Raw genomic sequence first — 13,794 nt, forward strand, 5'->3', positions numbered from 1 at the left:
ACTCTTTGCTGCTCATCACGACCGAGCTCTCTTTCTTTTTCCAGAAGGGGAAGCCCTCTGCTCATCGGGGTTCGAAGCGAGCACAAGCTTTCCACCGACCACATTCCCATCTTGTACCGGACAGGTAAGTCCCCCGAGCTGATGCTCTGGTTTTCCACCTTGTTCTGCCTCTCTAGCAGCCCATCTGAACGCCGTGTGAAATACTGCGCAACTCGCCAAGTGAGGCATTGAGAGTTGGTAGAAGGCAGAGCACAATCGATTTTCCTTCTTAAATTGTGGAAGCAACGATGGGAAGAAAATCTTCCCTGGGAGGGTACGCTTGGGTGATGAGTCTGTTTCAGGTGTCTTCCTCAAAGAAACTTGACAGTTACAGTCCTAAGGAGCAATTCCCTGAGATCACTAATGCCCTCTTTCCTTCCCAGCTACAGCTGGAGGAGAACTTTAGTTCTTCCTGACAGTAAAAACTGGAAATGAAAGATCCCTTTGCTGTGTACATTTCCCTAGGTGCACTGGTGTATACTGTGCGTATCCTTCATGTCAGCATTTTGGCAGCTGCTGTCATTGCAAAAGACCAACCAGGGTTTCAGCATCTCTTTTCGTAGATCATCAAGTTGAACCTCCTTTCCTACACAGGAATCCATCCTCTACCTCAAGGCTTATAGCTAAGAAGAATCCATTTCCTTTTGAAGCAATCTCTTCAGCTGATTGATAGATAGATTGATTGATTATGTGCCATCAAGTCATTTTGGACTCGTAGTGACCACACAGATTTTTTCCATGACAATCTGTCCCCAACCTGGTCTTTCAAGTCTTCCAACAGTGCACCCATCGTCCCTGTAACTGAGTCCCTCCATCTTGCTGCTTGTTGTCCTCTCCTTCTCTTTCCTTCCACCTTTCCCAGCACCAGATCCTTCTCCAGAGAGCTGCTAGGTCTTCACATAATGTATCCGAAGTAGAATAATTTGAGCCTGGTCAGTTGTGCCTCAAGTGAGAATTCTGGGCTGATTCATTCAATAATAATTTTGCTTGTTTTCTTGGCTGTCCACAGTCTTCTCAGGGATCTCCTCCAACACCAAAGTTCAAAGGCGTCAATACTCTTCCTGTCCTGCTGCTTCAAAGTCCAACTTTTGCTTCGATAGAGTGTCACAGGAATACCACGGCTTGCACAATTCTGATCTTTGCAGGTATGGACACATCACAGCATTTCAATATCTTTTCCAAGGCCTTCATGGCTTCTCTACCAAGTGCTAGTCTGCGGCTCTTCGCTCTTACCATTAAGCAGTTCTTCCTGATACACTGTATGTATTAGAAATCTGCTTCTAATAGTTTCTTATCTTATCTCTGGAATGAAACAGAGCAATCCTACAATCTTCTGCATGACAGCTCTTCAGATATTTGAAGGCGGCTGTCGTGTCTCCCAGCTGTCGTCTTCTCTCCAAGCTAAACATAACCAGTCTTCAATCATTCCTCATTATTTTTTCTTCCAGACCTTTTATCACTTAGCTGTTGTCCCATGGACACCCTCCAGTTTATCAGTGCCCTTCCTTCAGCAAAACAGGGCACCAGGTTGAATTGGCCACCTTGTGTGGATAAACCCATGTTGGCTCTCGTCCAGTAATTCTTTCTTTCTTAAGTGCTCACAAACAGTCTGCGTCATAATCTGCTTTGGACTTTTGCCTAGGATTGACATCAAGCCAATCAATCTCTAGTTACCTGAGTCTCTTTTTCCCTTACCTTGAAGATAGGAGCAACATTTGCCTTTCCCCGGTCTTCTGGCACCATGCCCACGATTTCTCCAAGCTCCTTCAAGACTCTGAACAACACTGGTCTAAATCGTATTTGTGTTCCTGCCTTAAGACTTTTTTTTTGCCCTCTGGAAACCTTGACCTGTTCCTCCCTGTATTTCCATACTCAAAATCGGGGGCTTCCCCATCCTGTGTCCCAGCCCTGTCCTCATATATGGCATTGGATTTTCCGGTCTCTCTCCTCTCTCCTCTCCCCCCATGCCCCCAGGGGATTCAACCAGATCTCCAGTTTTGTATGGTACCTCCCAAACACGTTCTTCCAGACTCCTCAGTGCCGTAGTCTGTGATTTTAATCTAGTCACGGGCTCTCTAATCTTTTTCATTCATCTGTATAACCCTGACATCTGAACGTGACTATATGAAATTTGCTATAGCAATCCCATAAACAAGGCATCTCGGAGTAATTTTTTATTTCCGAAGCTCAGCTTTTAGCCTTTGTGCAAACAGAGTAGAAATGGGTACATTTCTGGGTACTGTGTAAAATGGGGGTCTGAAGCTCCCACCTTCTGCTCTTGAAACAGCTCTTGGAGGTAGCTTAGCCCAAGTTTCTGACCTACTATTGTACGTGTATCTTTATACCTGAGTGGGGAAGTTCCTCCTTTCTGCCTTGCTCACACCTTCTCTGCTCTTACCTTCCACTCTATCTCACACTACCCTTCCCAAGAGAACTTGCTGGTGCATAAGAAGTCAGTGTTCACATAGGAGGGAGGAGGAATCCTCGCCTCTGTTGCATCACTGTGGGTCCATTGCTGTTCATGTTCAATCTGCAAGGGTCTCCAACTCACCTGGCCTGAAACAACAATTGGGAAAGAGCGCGCTCTGCAGGGCACCGGTGTCTCGGCTGGTGATGATTATCCCCAAGAAGGTGGCACGGCTCCCTGTGGGTATAACAGTGGGTATAACAAGGGACACGGGAGCCAACCGGTGTCTGGCTTCACCCAGGCAAGCAGCACTGGAGCCACCTAGTTCAGCTCACAGGAAAATCCAAGATATTGCATAAGCAATATTCACTGAAGAAATTGGAAAGCCGAACCCTGAAGATTCGGGAACTAGAGAAGAATCAAACGCTTTTGCGTTCATTTTCCTCCCTGCCCTGCAAAACGGACTGTTGGATTCTCTCTACGGTGGAGGTTGGCCTGTTTCGATCTCTCCTCTGTTTTGGAACGGCAAATGTGTTCTGCTTTTTACTGACGGTGTGAGAGCTCCAGTAGCTCCCCCAGCTAGACAGACTGGCTGATGGAGACAAAGTTGGCCGGGGTGGGGGGAGAAGAAACAGTAGAAGGACCCCCACTCACGAAAGAAGAGCAACCGTTGGAAGTGGGGAGCAGCTTTGCACTCTCTCCAGGAGCTATGAATCCTCCCTTAGGTGGAGAAGAAGCAGTTCTGCCCCGCCCCCCGTCCCCTACCAGGAACAGGTAAATGAGGACAGCAGGCTCCCCCCACTCCTGCCCCCTTGGTCCAAGCTAGGATGATGCTCCATGCTTGCGGGCTGGGGAATTCTGGGAGTTGAAGTCCACAGATCTTCAAGTGGCCAAGATTGAGAAAAACTGGGCTATAGTAATAGAATCCTGCAAGCTGACAGCATTTTCTCTCCCCCGCTTTGATACTCAAGAGAGTGAAATCAGAGCCAGCCTGCGCTTCTCTCCAAAGGGTGAACCTCTGGAGTGCCTGGCCAGAGCGGAGGGCTGCCACCTCTCCTGCTGTGGGTCTGTCGAGTGAGTCACTCTCTGCTCTTCTGGCTACCAGCAAGATGACACTCCCCCGTCCCCCCCATTCTCCCCCCCCCCCCGGTTGTCCACATCGGTCCATCTGTCCAGTTTGCTCCTGCCTCCCTGGTTACACCCCGTGCAACAGGCATGGAGCAGTGTGGCATTCTTGCACAGGGGCCCTGGTGAGCTGAGGGTTGCATGTCCCCCCAGCCGCCCCCCCCAGGCAGGCTTTCACCTAAACTCTGTTGCAGGTGGCAGAAAATGGCTAGTAAAGCCATGAGTTTGAGACCATGGGAATGACCTACCAGAAACTATGTGATGGCAGTTAGCAAAGCATGATTAAGTCCAGGACAGGTAGAAAACTTCAGAGAGAAATGCAGACTAGCTCTGATTTCACTCACTTGAGTATTGGAGGGAGGAAGGGAGGGAGGGAAAATGCTGTCATCTTGCAAGATCCTGTTACTATAGCCCAGTGTTTCTCAACCTTGGCAGCTTGAAGATGGGTGGACTTCAACTCCCAGAATTCCCCAGCCAGCCTTCCTGGCTGGGGAATTCTGGGAGTTGGTCCACCCATCTTCAAGCTGCCAAGGTTGAGAAACACTGATCTAGCCTCTTAATCAAGTAGAAGTCCAGTCATTCATGAGGTCTACCTCAAAGGACTGAAAGGGCCCTGATATAAAGCCTAATATTGGTATTCTGGCTAATGAAAAATGCTGCCAGGTCAGTGGCTAAAGCAAAGATGGGAAAAATACAACTCTTTTTTGCAGCATGTAGTATTTTTTCCCCTCCATTTCTCAATCCCCAGAGACGATTGCATCAGTGTACGAAGAGACTTGGACATTTCTAGGGCGGTTGTACTAATCCCACCCACTACTTATCATGGTTTCTGTTTGAACCCCTAACTGAAAGCCACCTTTCCCAGTCTGCCCATTGGGTGGGCACCACCATTCCCAGAATTATCGGCCAGCATGCCCCTTGCAGTTGCAGTCTTGAGGGCACCCGGTTGAGGAAGCTGGCTCTGGGTTTTTATGCTAAACTGACCTTGCTGAGATCTGTATTGCTGTTGATGACTTTCTGAAGTTGCTTTTCGTATTGCACTTTCAGCCACACAGTCTGTAGATCTCTCATTTGATGGCGTGCCCCAAAAACTGGAAGAAGGTGCCTGAGACCCAACTTTTAATTCTACCAATCCTGCTGCATCTCAGAGAATAAATCAAAACACGTACAACCTTTTTAATTAGGGGTTTGCTGCTTTCCACTCGAGAGGGTGAGCGAGCCTTGCGTTGCACGCTCGGCTTCCGTTCTTTCGGTTGCTTTTCAGAGTGGGGCAGGCGTGCGGGTAGTTTCTGAGGGCCAAGAATCAGGGGTGCCCCATTTCACCTCGTGTGCTCGGTGGAAATCAGGAGGAACCCATTAAAGAGGTTTCGTGTGTGGGGAAAATTTGCATGCAGTTCTTGTGATGGGGTTTTTCACTTCCCAAACCCGTTTCTGCTCCTCCTTTGCCCTGACCTCATTTCCCTCTTGTCTCCTGATGTTTATTCTGATACCCAAATGTAGGATGTTGGACTGACCCGCGGCACTGGCTTAATTGTTTAAAATGCCGGTATCAACATGGAAGCTGGGTTTCCTGCCGTCCTCTAGAATGTATTCATGACACTTGATGCTATTTACAACACTTTGCCGGCTAATCATGATCAAAATGGAAATGTTTCAGCTGTGTTGGTGGAAATTCATTGAGGCAATGGGCAAAGGTATCCTGTCTTTAAGGAACAGCAGCTTTTTCAGTCTTTTTTTAGTTCACTGGTGTATAAAAACGCTTCCTCAAATATTTAGATATTTTTTCTGACTTTGGAAGGCTGTATCAGTATCAGGAGGGATGGCCAAAAGGTCTCCCCTTCACTTTCTCCCTTCAGCCCTGCCTGGAGAAGGGCAGGCTTCCTTCCTCCCTCCCTGCATTTTGCGGGTGGGTAAGGGATGAAATGAGTGTCTTGCATCATGTTGCTCCTCCCCCTTCCAAATGAAGTTGGCTTAGCTGTCAGGATCAGAATTACTGTCTTGAGTATGCAGTACCTTGAGCTCCCACTTCATCCAAACCCCACTTGGCCGGCTGTTTTTGCCCCTCCAGCCTGGCGACGCCCTTTGCCAAAGGGCACAAAGACGTTGCACAGCCTTGAGGCGAAGATGGTTGTGCGCCCACGTTGAGGATGAGGATTTTTTTTTTCTCCCGAAGAACGTTAGGTAATCTGAGAGCAGGCCGTTCATCCATTATTCTCCCTCAAAATGCAGGCTGTCCCAAAAGTCAGGCCCCCTAGTCAATGTATTATATAAATTACATTAAATGTTTAAGTTACTTGCCACATTCTCCTAAACACTTCCTCGCTCGTTTGACGCGTGGCCTGTGAACATTCCTAAGTACAGTGACACTTTCTCTGAGAGAAAAAAAAATTAATAAAGCATATTGGGATTGGCCTATGGGCCCTGACTTTTGGCATACCGTCTGTGTGTGTGTGTGTGTGTGTGTCCGTCCCTCCCTCCCTCTTAGCACAGCCTGCCCGTCCTGTGCATCCTCTCCAGCAATAGGCCTTAGTGGTGATTCCCATCGGACATGGGACCCTCCCTGAACTAAATTCCAGTTTGGGAACCCCTGAAGATCTGCTGCTGTTGTTTACCGACAAGGATAGCCGGTCCTTTGCTCTTTTTAAAACGTCCCCTGTAGAAAGCTCTCTTGAACCAGCCTGGCTGAAAGCCTGACCTTGATTAAGACAGACGGACCGTGGTGTCACAACCAACAGAGCGATCCTTCTGACGTGATTATCCTCACGGGGGAATGGGGAAAGTCAAAGCGGTCTCTGTGGCCGTGCGATCGAAGCCAACCCGTGCCGGGCTTTGACGGCTCCGCTGCAGCTGCCACGTTGACCTTTTTGACCCTCCCCCCCCGGTTTTTCCCTCCCTGGGGCACTTCCCAGCCGAAGCAGGCCGGGCTCCACGGAGTGGCTCCTGCGCATGCTCTGCTGATGCGTGAAGGAGGGGCTGCTCTTTCACTTCTCCTCCTGTTGGGGGAGCCTTCCTGAGCCCGGAGGATGGAGAATGGGAAGCTTCCTGTTGGTACCACGGTTGGGCGAGAAGAGCACCGCAGCCACGCGCGTTCACACACACGGCACCTTTTGGGCTTCCACGCAGCATCTCACGGCGCTCTCTGGTGTTGCAGGCAAAGACAAGAAGGGGACCTGTAGCCTCTCCCGCATGGACAGCACCACCTGCCTCTTTCCCGTGGAGGAGAAAGCCGTGGAGTACTACTTCGCGTCAGACGCCAGGTCCGTGGCACATGCGGAGGGCGCTGGCGTGGTTCCCCAGAGGAAGGAGTGGCGGCCTTGACCGTTGCGTGCTGGGTTGGACCCTCGCTTCTAGAGGCGGGTTGCATCGTCACCCGTTAAAGACCTCTTTTGGTCCCTTCAAGTAGTGCAAGATCCGGGGGCAGCTTTCCAAGCCTGGGGGGCTGTAACCTGGCCCCCGCCCAGCTAAAGGCGTCACCAAAGCGTGACCCCAATCCCTGGAAGGGAAGGAGCTGATTTGTTCACACTTTTATCTGGGGTGTGGTGGTGGGGGGATAAGGAAGGAACGGGAGCAGGGATGTTGAAGGAGACCGGCTGCTCTCATTTCCCCCCAGGATGGTGCTGCTGCTGTTTGACCATGAACTGGCTGGATTTTAGTGGCATTGTTCGGTCTGTTTGGGGGGCGATGGGTGGAAACTGGAGAGATTTATCTCACCAAGGCCTCTCTTTCTTATTTTAATCATTATTTTGGAGGAAAAAAAATGCTGCAGGTAATAGCCCGTTTTCGTGGCTGGATTTTGGTGACCCAGTCTTAGGATGTTGAGCCATGGGATGTTAACCATCCCTGGTTTAGATAATCTTTTGATGGTTGAAATTACAAAAAATATATCTCTCATGGGCTTGTGAAGTTTGACTCCTGGTAACTTCATGGACATGTCCGTGGAATTTTCTTGGCCACTGTAGAGAGTAAGGAAGATGAGCTTGATGGAGATAGGCAGGAACCATTACCTAGGCAAAGGGGGCTGAAACATTTTTGAAGTCCAGAACAGCTAGACATTCATTCATTCATTCATTCATTCATTCATTCATTCATTCAAAGGTTTGTATTGCCACCCATATTAAAACACAACTTTGGGCAGATAACACAACTCATTTGAAAAAGGCTCAGGCAGATGCCTTGCTAATTTGCTGGATTATAACGAGGAGGTGATCCAGCACAATCAGACATGCAGGATTCAGTTGTTATAGCCAGTTCCCAGCAAAGGTAATTCCAGTCTTTCTGTGGCTTTGATCTCCTGGTTTGTACCTGTTGGGGATAACAGCAGCAAAGTGGAAGTGCATGCTACAATTCAAGGATGTCATAAATATAAAGCACGGATGTCAGCTTGACGACCGAGTGTAGACTAGTCCGCACCGTCGTGTTCCCCGTAACTACACATGGCTGTGAAAGTTGGACGATGAACAAGCTGGATGGAAGGAAAGTTGATTTGTTTGAACTATGGTGCCGGAGGAGGCTCTTGCGCATCCCTTGGACTGCAAAGATAACAAATAAAGAAGAGTTGAAGCGCGTAAAACCGGTCACGTTTTTAATAACAGAATAACAAAACTTAGACTTAGTTACTTCGGTCGTGTCACGAGGTCAACTTCGTTGGAGAAAGTCGTTATGCTTGGAACGGTCGGTGGCAAAAGACGCCGCCGCCAAAGAACATGCTGGTTGGGTGTAATCAAAGCAGACGCAGGCCAAGATACAAAGCAACTGAAAGAAGCTGTACGAGATCGGAAATCATGGAGAGAGCTGGCTGATGGAATCACCAAGGGTCGGGTATGACTGAATGGACAATTCGATTTGATGCTATAATTGCTACCGATCAGTAGGAGTCAGTGTGCAACTGGTTTTGTCCTTACTGGGACTCATCAAGCACAGGTAGTGCATATGCTTGAGCCCTTTACTGGGATTTGAACTTGCAGGCCTTTCCACTTAGGTGATTATACAGTGCGTTAAGCGTCAGAACTATCTTGGCCCGACAATCAGTAGCTTATAATGGAAGTGGCTTGCAGCTCTCTTCCATGTTTCTTCAACTTCCTAGTCAAGCCCATCACCCTGGGGTTCTCCAGAGGTCTACCTTTGAAGCATGAACCAGGCTGAACTTGCCTGGGCTTGGGAGCTAAGCTAAGTGTGCCCATCATTGGCGAAACATCCCTCGGTGCAACACTTATTAGTTGTGCCAATGCTACAGGCTGACCATTTGCTTGGTAGAATGCTGGCCTCCTGTTTCTTTAAATGGAACGAACATGAAGAAAGCCCAAGTCGATGGGGTAGGGAGCCAGATGGGGAAAGGGGGCGGGGTTTCTTGTTACATAATTGGACATGGGCACTTCAAGGTCAAACCCTACCTTGCGGACAAAATGGGCAGGGCATCAAGCAACGTTGCACTGAATTCCTTAGCGGAAGGGCAGAAGAAGAAGAAAACGAAGCTGCTGCTGTACAAGTTGGAAAGTGTCTTTCAGTGAAATAACTAAGTTTACGTGAACAATGAAGACTTGTCATTAGAGGTTCTCCTTCGCAACCCATCCTACTTTCCTTTCACATGAATTTTAAGTTAAACATTTGAGTGCCACTCTACTTTGACTGGCATGGTTGGTAGAAGGAGTACCAATAATGGTACAAATTCTCTAGATCTCACTTGGTTTCAGAGTCAATTTTTTTATTAAAAAAACACTTTGTTTTCATAAAGGTGTGTTCACAAGCGTCCCCTTCTAAATTTATTTGTGTGGGTTCCCTCGAGAGACACTCAGCCATTCTCGACCGTTCCCTTGCAGCGCTGTGATTGAACACACCAACCGGGTGATTTTTCTAGAGGACGATGACGTGGCAGCCGTGGTGGAGGGCCGCCTCTCCATACATCGGATCAAGCGAACTGCTGGAGATCACCCTGGCCGGGCTGTTCAGACCCTGCAGATGGAGCTGCAGCAGATCATGAAAGGTACAGGCTGAGGGTTAGGACTTCTCAAACGTTTGCTCTCCAGTCTGCTTCTGATTGTTCCCAGTTCCTCCGTGTGTAAATCTACAGTCTTGCTCTGCTGTGTCCTTTCGGCTGGATCCTTAGAAAGTTCCTTCAAGTGCTCTCAGATAGGACTCATTTGGCCCTGGGTATGTAGACTCCTTCAAGGTCAGTATTTCATGACTGTTCAGCTGGCATCAGATCCTTCCACAAGCTCTTCTTGTAGTCATGTGTCCTCCTCTCCAAGGTCATTGAGCCAGTAGAGGAATTGGGAAGTTTGACTTCTCTTTCTTATTCTTTGCCGTCTTCACTCAGCTGTTCGTAGGCTGTTTTTCCTTTTCATTTTAAACATATGTGAACAAGGCAGCATCTACTGACGCCAGCGGGACTGACCCATCAGTTTTGAAAGGAATCTTGGTTTAATTTAACCAATCTTAGTTTAATTTAATCACTTAGTTTTGAAAGGAATCGTGGTTAATTTAACCATGACCTGCTGAATAAGCCCCATTAACTGAGCTTACATGACACATTAAGCCATAAACCATGGCTTCTAATCACAGTGGTTTGTGATGTGATTTGTTTTAGATGTTGCCCTTGCACTTTGCTGAATCCAGCATCCAGAAAGACCTTTTGATTCTTCCAGAACTTTCAATATTACTTCCCTCTTTGTATTCCAAGGTTACCTTTTCATTAATCTTATTTCTGCGGTTTATGTCCTTGCTATTCAGTGGCTGTTGGAGTTGATGTTTTAATTGACTAGTCTACTGTTTTGCAAATTCATTTTATACTGCAGTTCTTTGCTTTCATTTGTGAGATACAGACTGAGTGCTTTTGATGATACTAATTGTAAGCTGCCTTGGGAAAATTTTGGAAGGCAGTGTGCATATTCTTAAATAAAAATAATGAAAGAACCGTCTTTTACACATTTACTGAGAAGGAAGTCCTAATGAGTAGGATGCTGGTTTAGTCCTAGATAAAGGTCTGTTGGATTGCAGCTTTATTCTGGATCAAAGCATCCTAAAAAAGTTTTTCCTTCTTGCATTTCCAATGACATATTAATCAGTTTAAAAAGGAGAGTCTTGTGTAACCTTGGATTTTTTTTCTAAAATTTAATATAAAGTACTCCAGATGGTAAGGCTTTATATGACAGTAATATGTCTATATCTAAAAAGCCTCCAAAAATAGAGTGAAGGCCCAATTCTTAACTTTCTGTCAATTATATCTGTACCCAGATTGTTGGTTTCAGGAAATCAGTATCTTCTTTCCAGCATTGGTTCATACTGTTGGATGTTACGAACTAGAGGGAACCTTTTGAAATGGAATTTAGTGTTGAAGTAATACTTACCAAAAGTGTCAAAATGTTGTGCTGTCCAGAGGTATTGAAGCTGCAGCTCTCTCACTTACCAGCCCAGATAGCCAAGTTTCAGATTCATTCCAAAATTTAAACCACGTTGCAAGTGGCAACTCAGTAAGTAGCCTTAATTCCATTTTAAAATATAATCTGAATTACAAACCCAGACAAAACTTTCAAAACAAGAAAACAACGTGCATGCATTTGCCTTAAAGATCTAAATTAAAACCTATTATTCATTTGTATGATGAACATGATAATTTTGTATTTTCAGGATGGTGGAAAGGATTTTTCTGTTGAGTTACAGCCATAGAATTGCAGTGAAGGTGGCTTTATTTCTGAAACCCGAGTGCAATATTGCCTCTGTTCAATGGACTTTCTGTTGTTCTTTCAAGGTAACTTCAGCTCCTTCATGCAAAAGGAAATATTTGAGCAGCCGGAATCGGTTGTGAACACCATGAGGGGAAGAGTCAACTTTGATGATTGCACAGGTAACGGCCTCGGGATGGTGCTCTGCTCAGAGCATCAGATTTTTATATAAAGCTCCGTCTCTCAAAGTGCAGTTAAGTCAGATAGACTTCATTCACAGAGAAGATCTGCAGACTTCGTTCTAACACTGGAGAATGATGGTAACTCTGCTTCTCTGCTGCTGATTCTCTGTGAGCAAGTTCTCTTCCTCCTTGAGGACGGGGTGGATCTTGACTGCTCTATTTGCCGTGGGCCAACTTGTCGCATGATAAGCCCCCCCTGGCGACTTTGCTCTCTGTTTATCCCCAGAGGTTGCTTTGCCTGGCGCTGTAGCCTATTTTGTTACTGGCCCCTTCTCTTACGGGCGAGGGGGAGAGTCACTGAGCCTCCTTTTGTAAGAGTCGCTAAAGAAAGCCTTTACGCTGAAGTTATTCTGTTTTTCTCTGAGTTCTGTTTTCCTTAAGCCTTTGTATCATTACTTACTGCAGTGAATCTGGGGGGCTTGAAAGATCACATCAAGGAGATCCAGCGCTGCCGGCGCCTGATCCTCATTGCTTGTGGAACAAGTTATCATGCAGGCGTTGCTGTGAGTAGCTGAGCTTAAGTAGTGTTTCAAACTTCTTCTTTTTTTTAAAGATTTTTATCCTGCCTTCCTTTTCATATACAGCTCAAGGCAGGGAACATCCCTAATACCCCTTCCTCCTCCTCTTTTCCCCACAACAACAACCCTGCGAGGTGGGTTGGGCTGAGAGAGAGGGACTGGCCCAGGGTCACCCAGCCAGCTTCCATGCCTGAGGCGGGACTAGAACTCTCATACCACACCTGATTGGCTCTTGGGCTGAGAGGGAGGGACGGGCCCGAGGTCACCCAGCCAGCTTTCGTGCCTGAGGCGGGACTAGAACTCTCATACCACACCTGATTGGCTCTTGGGCTGAGAGGGAGGGACAGGCCCAAGGTCACCCAGCCGGCTTTCGTGCCTGAGGCGGGACTAGAACTCTCATACCACACCTGATTGGCTCTTGGGCTGAGAGGGAGGGACTGGCCCAAGGTCACCCAGCCACCTTCCAGGCTCAGGCAGGACTAGAACTCTCAGTCTCCTGGTTTCTAGCCCAGCACCTTAACCACGAGACCAAACGGAACAATTTGAATTTAAACAGTTAGCAATGTCCTGCACCAGGAAAATGTGTGTCACACTACTGACACTGCAGCTTTTACTCATCTGTTCATGGGTGTCTGCAGGGGGGTCAAAAAAGTCAAGATGACATCCACAACCATGCGACTGAAGCCTCGTCCCCTTTTGATATGCTGTGCCAGCGCTGGTGAATGCAGCAAAGCACCCATTCAGATGCTTTGAACAGCCTGGCAAGTTAGACCTCTGAATCCTATTGAAACAGGACCAGTGTCTGTGAGGTTGTTAATTTACCAGCCTGGGTATGGAATAGATAGTATGCACATAAATATGCACACAAATGGACCTGCAACTTCCTAATGGTGCTTTACTTAAATTTATGCAAATCTCAGATGATTGAGGGTAGGATTAGAGATATTAGGGGGATCTAGATGTTGGTGGATAACCGGTTGAGTCTTTGCTAATTCCTAACTTGTGAGTACGTCCAGATTAATTGACCAAGGTGTAGATATGCTGTCCAAACACAAATGAAAACTCCTTTTATTTGTGCCTGACCTGCTTTAACTTCCAGTTGAATTTCCTTGTGTGAGAGCAAACAATGATTTGCCTAAGGTATAATGGGTAAATTCAGTAAATCACATTAAAAAGAAAACATTCTCTTAGAAGCTTTACTAGCATGTCTAAAGGTATTATCTAGATGTGCGTTCCAAAGAATCTTGGTCTGTAAGAATTGAACCTGTTGATTTTAGACATTTGCGGTGGGGTGGGATGACCATTGGATAGGAAAAATTAAAGACACATTGCCTTTCTCTGACAGATGTGATGGAGTTTTTAAAGGTTAATAAAAGAACTCCGAGCAGCTAACAACAATCTTGCAGAGTAGAAGTGTGAACCAAAAAGAAACTTGCACATTAAGCTTAATTACGCTCAGAAAAAAATTCAGTCTTCACACAGTAGTTAGATGAAGAAAAAATAGAGATAGCTTACTTTTATTCAGTAGATCTGGATACGGGTAGATTCATAGTAGAAAGCATTTAATCATCACTGGTTCTTTGGTAGCAGAGGATGGTAGGGGGAGGGCTGCATCCTGCAGCAGCTCCTGCTTGCAGGTCTGCCAGAAGGGTAACAGAGACTGTTAATCCCCAAGCCCAAGAAGAAGGAGGAGGTGGAAATCAGGTGACCCATGTGACATCCCACAAGCACAATAGAGATGTGTTTGCTAGAGAGACCCCATTATGCTTATGAGACAATGCTGAGTTGACCCCTGATAATTCCAA

General features: G+C 46.8%; 1 protein-coding gene across 2 annotated transcripts in view; it reads left to right on the plus strand.

The window, feature by feature from the left end:
• GFPT1 (glutamine--fructose-6-phosphate transaminase 1) overlaps positions 1 to 13,794 on the plus strand; it is a 49,180-nt gene that overhangs the window by 18,631 nt on the left and 16,755 nt on the right. The window contains exons 8-13 of one of the 2 annotated variants that reach the window (XM_063311504.1): positions 45 to 124; positions 4,619 to 4,672; positions 6,723 to 6,828; positions 9,388 to 9,551; positions 11,316 to 11,411; positions 11,877 to 11,974. In XM_063311504.1, coding sequence (XP_063167574.1) covers positions 45 to 124; positions 4,619 to 4,672; positions 6,723 to 6,828; positions 9,388 to 9,551; positions 11,316 to 11,411; positions 11,877 to 11,974 — 598 coding nt within the window. The remainder of the gene's footprint in view (positions 1 to 44; positions 125 to 4,618; positions 4,673 to 6,722; positions 6,829 to 9,387; positions 9,552 to 11,315; positions 11,412 to 11,876; positions 11,975 to 13,794) is intronic. The other variant, XM_063311505.1, reaches the window with a different exon arrangement.

The sequence above is a fragment of the Candoia aspera genome, chromosome 9, assembly GCF_035149785.1.
Source record: "Candoia aspera isolate rCanAsp1 chromosome 9, rCanAsp1.hap2, whole genome shotgun sequence".
Classification (NCBI taxonomy): Eukaryota; Metazoa; Chordata; class Lepidosauria; order Squamata; family Boidae; genus Candoia; species Candoia aspera.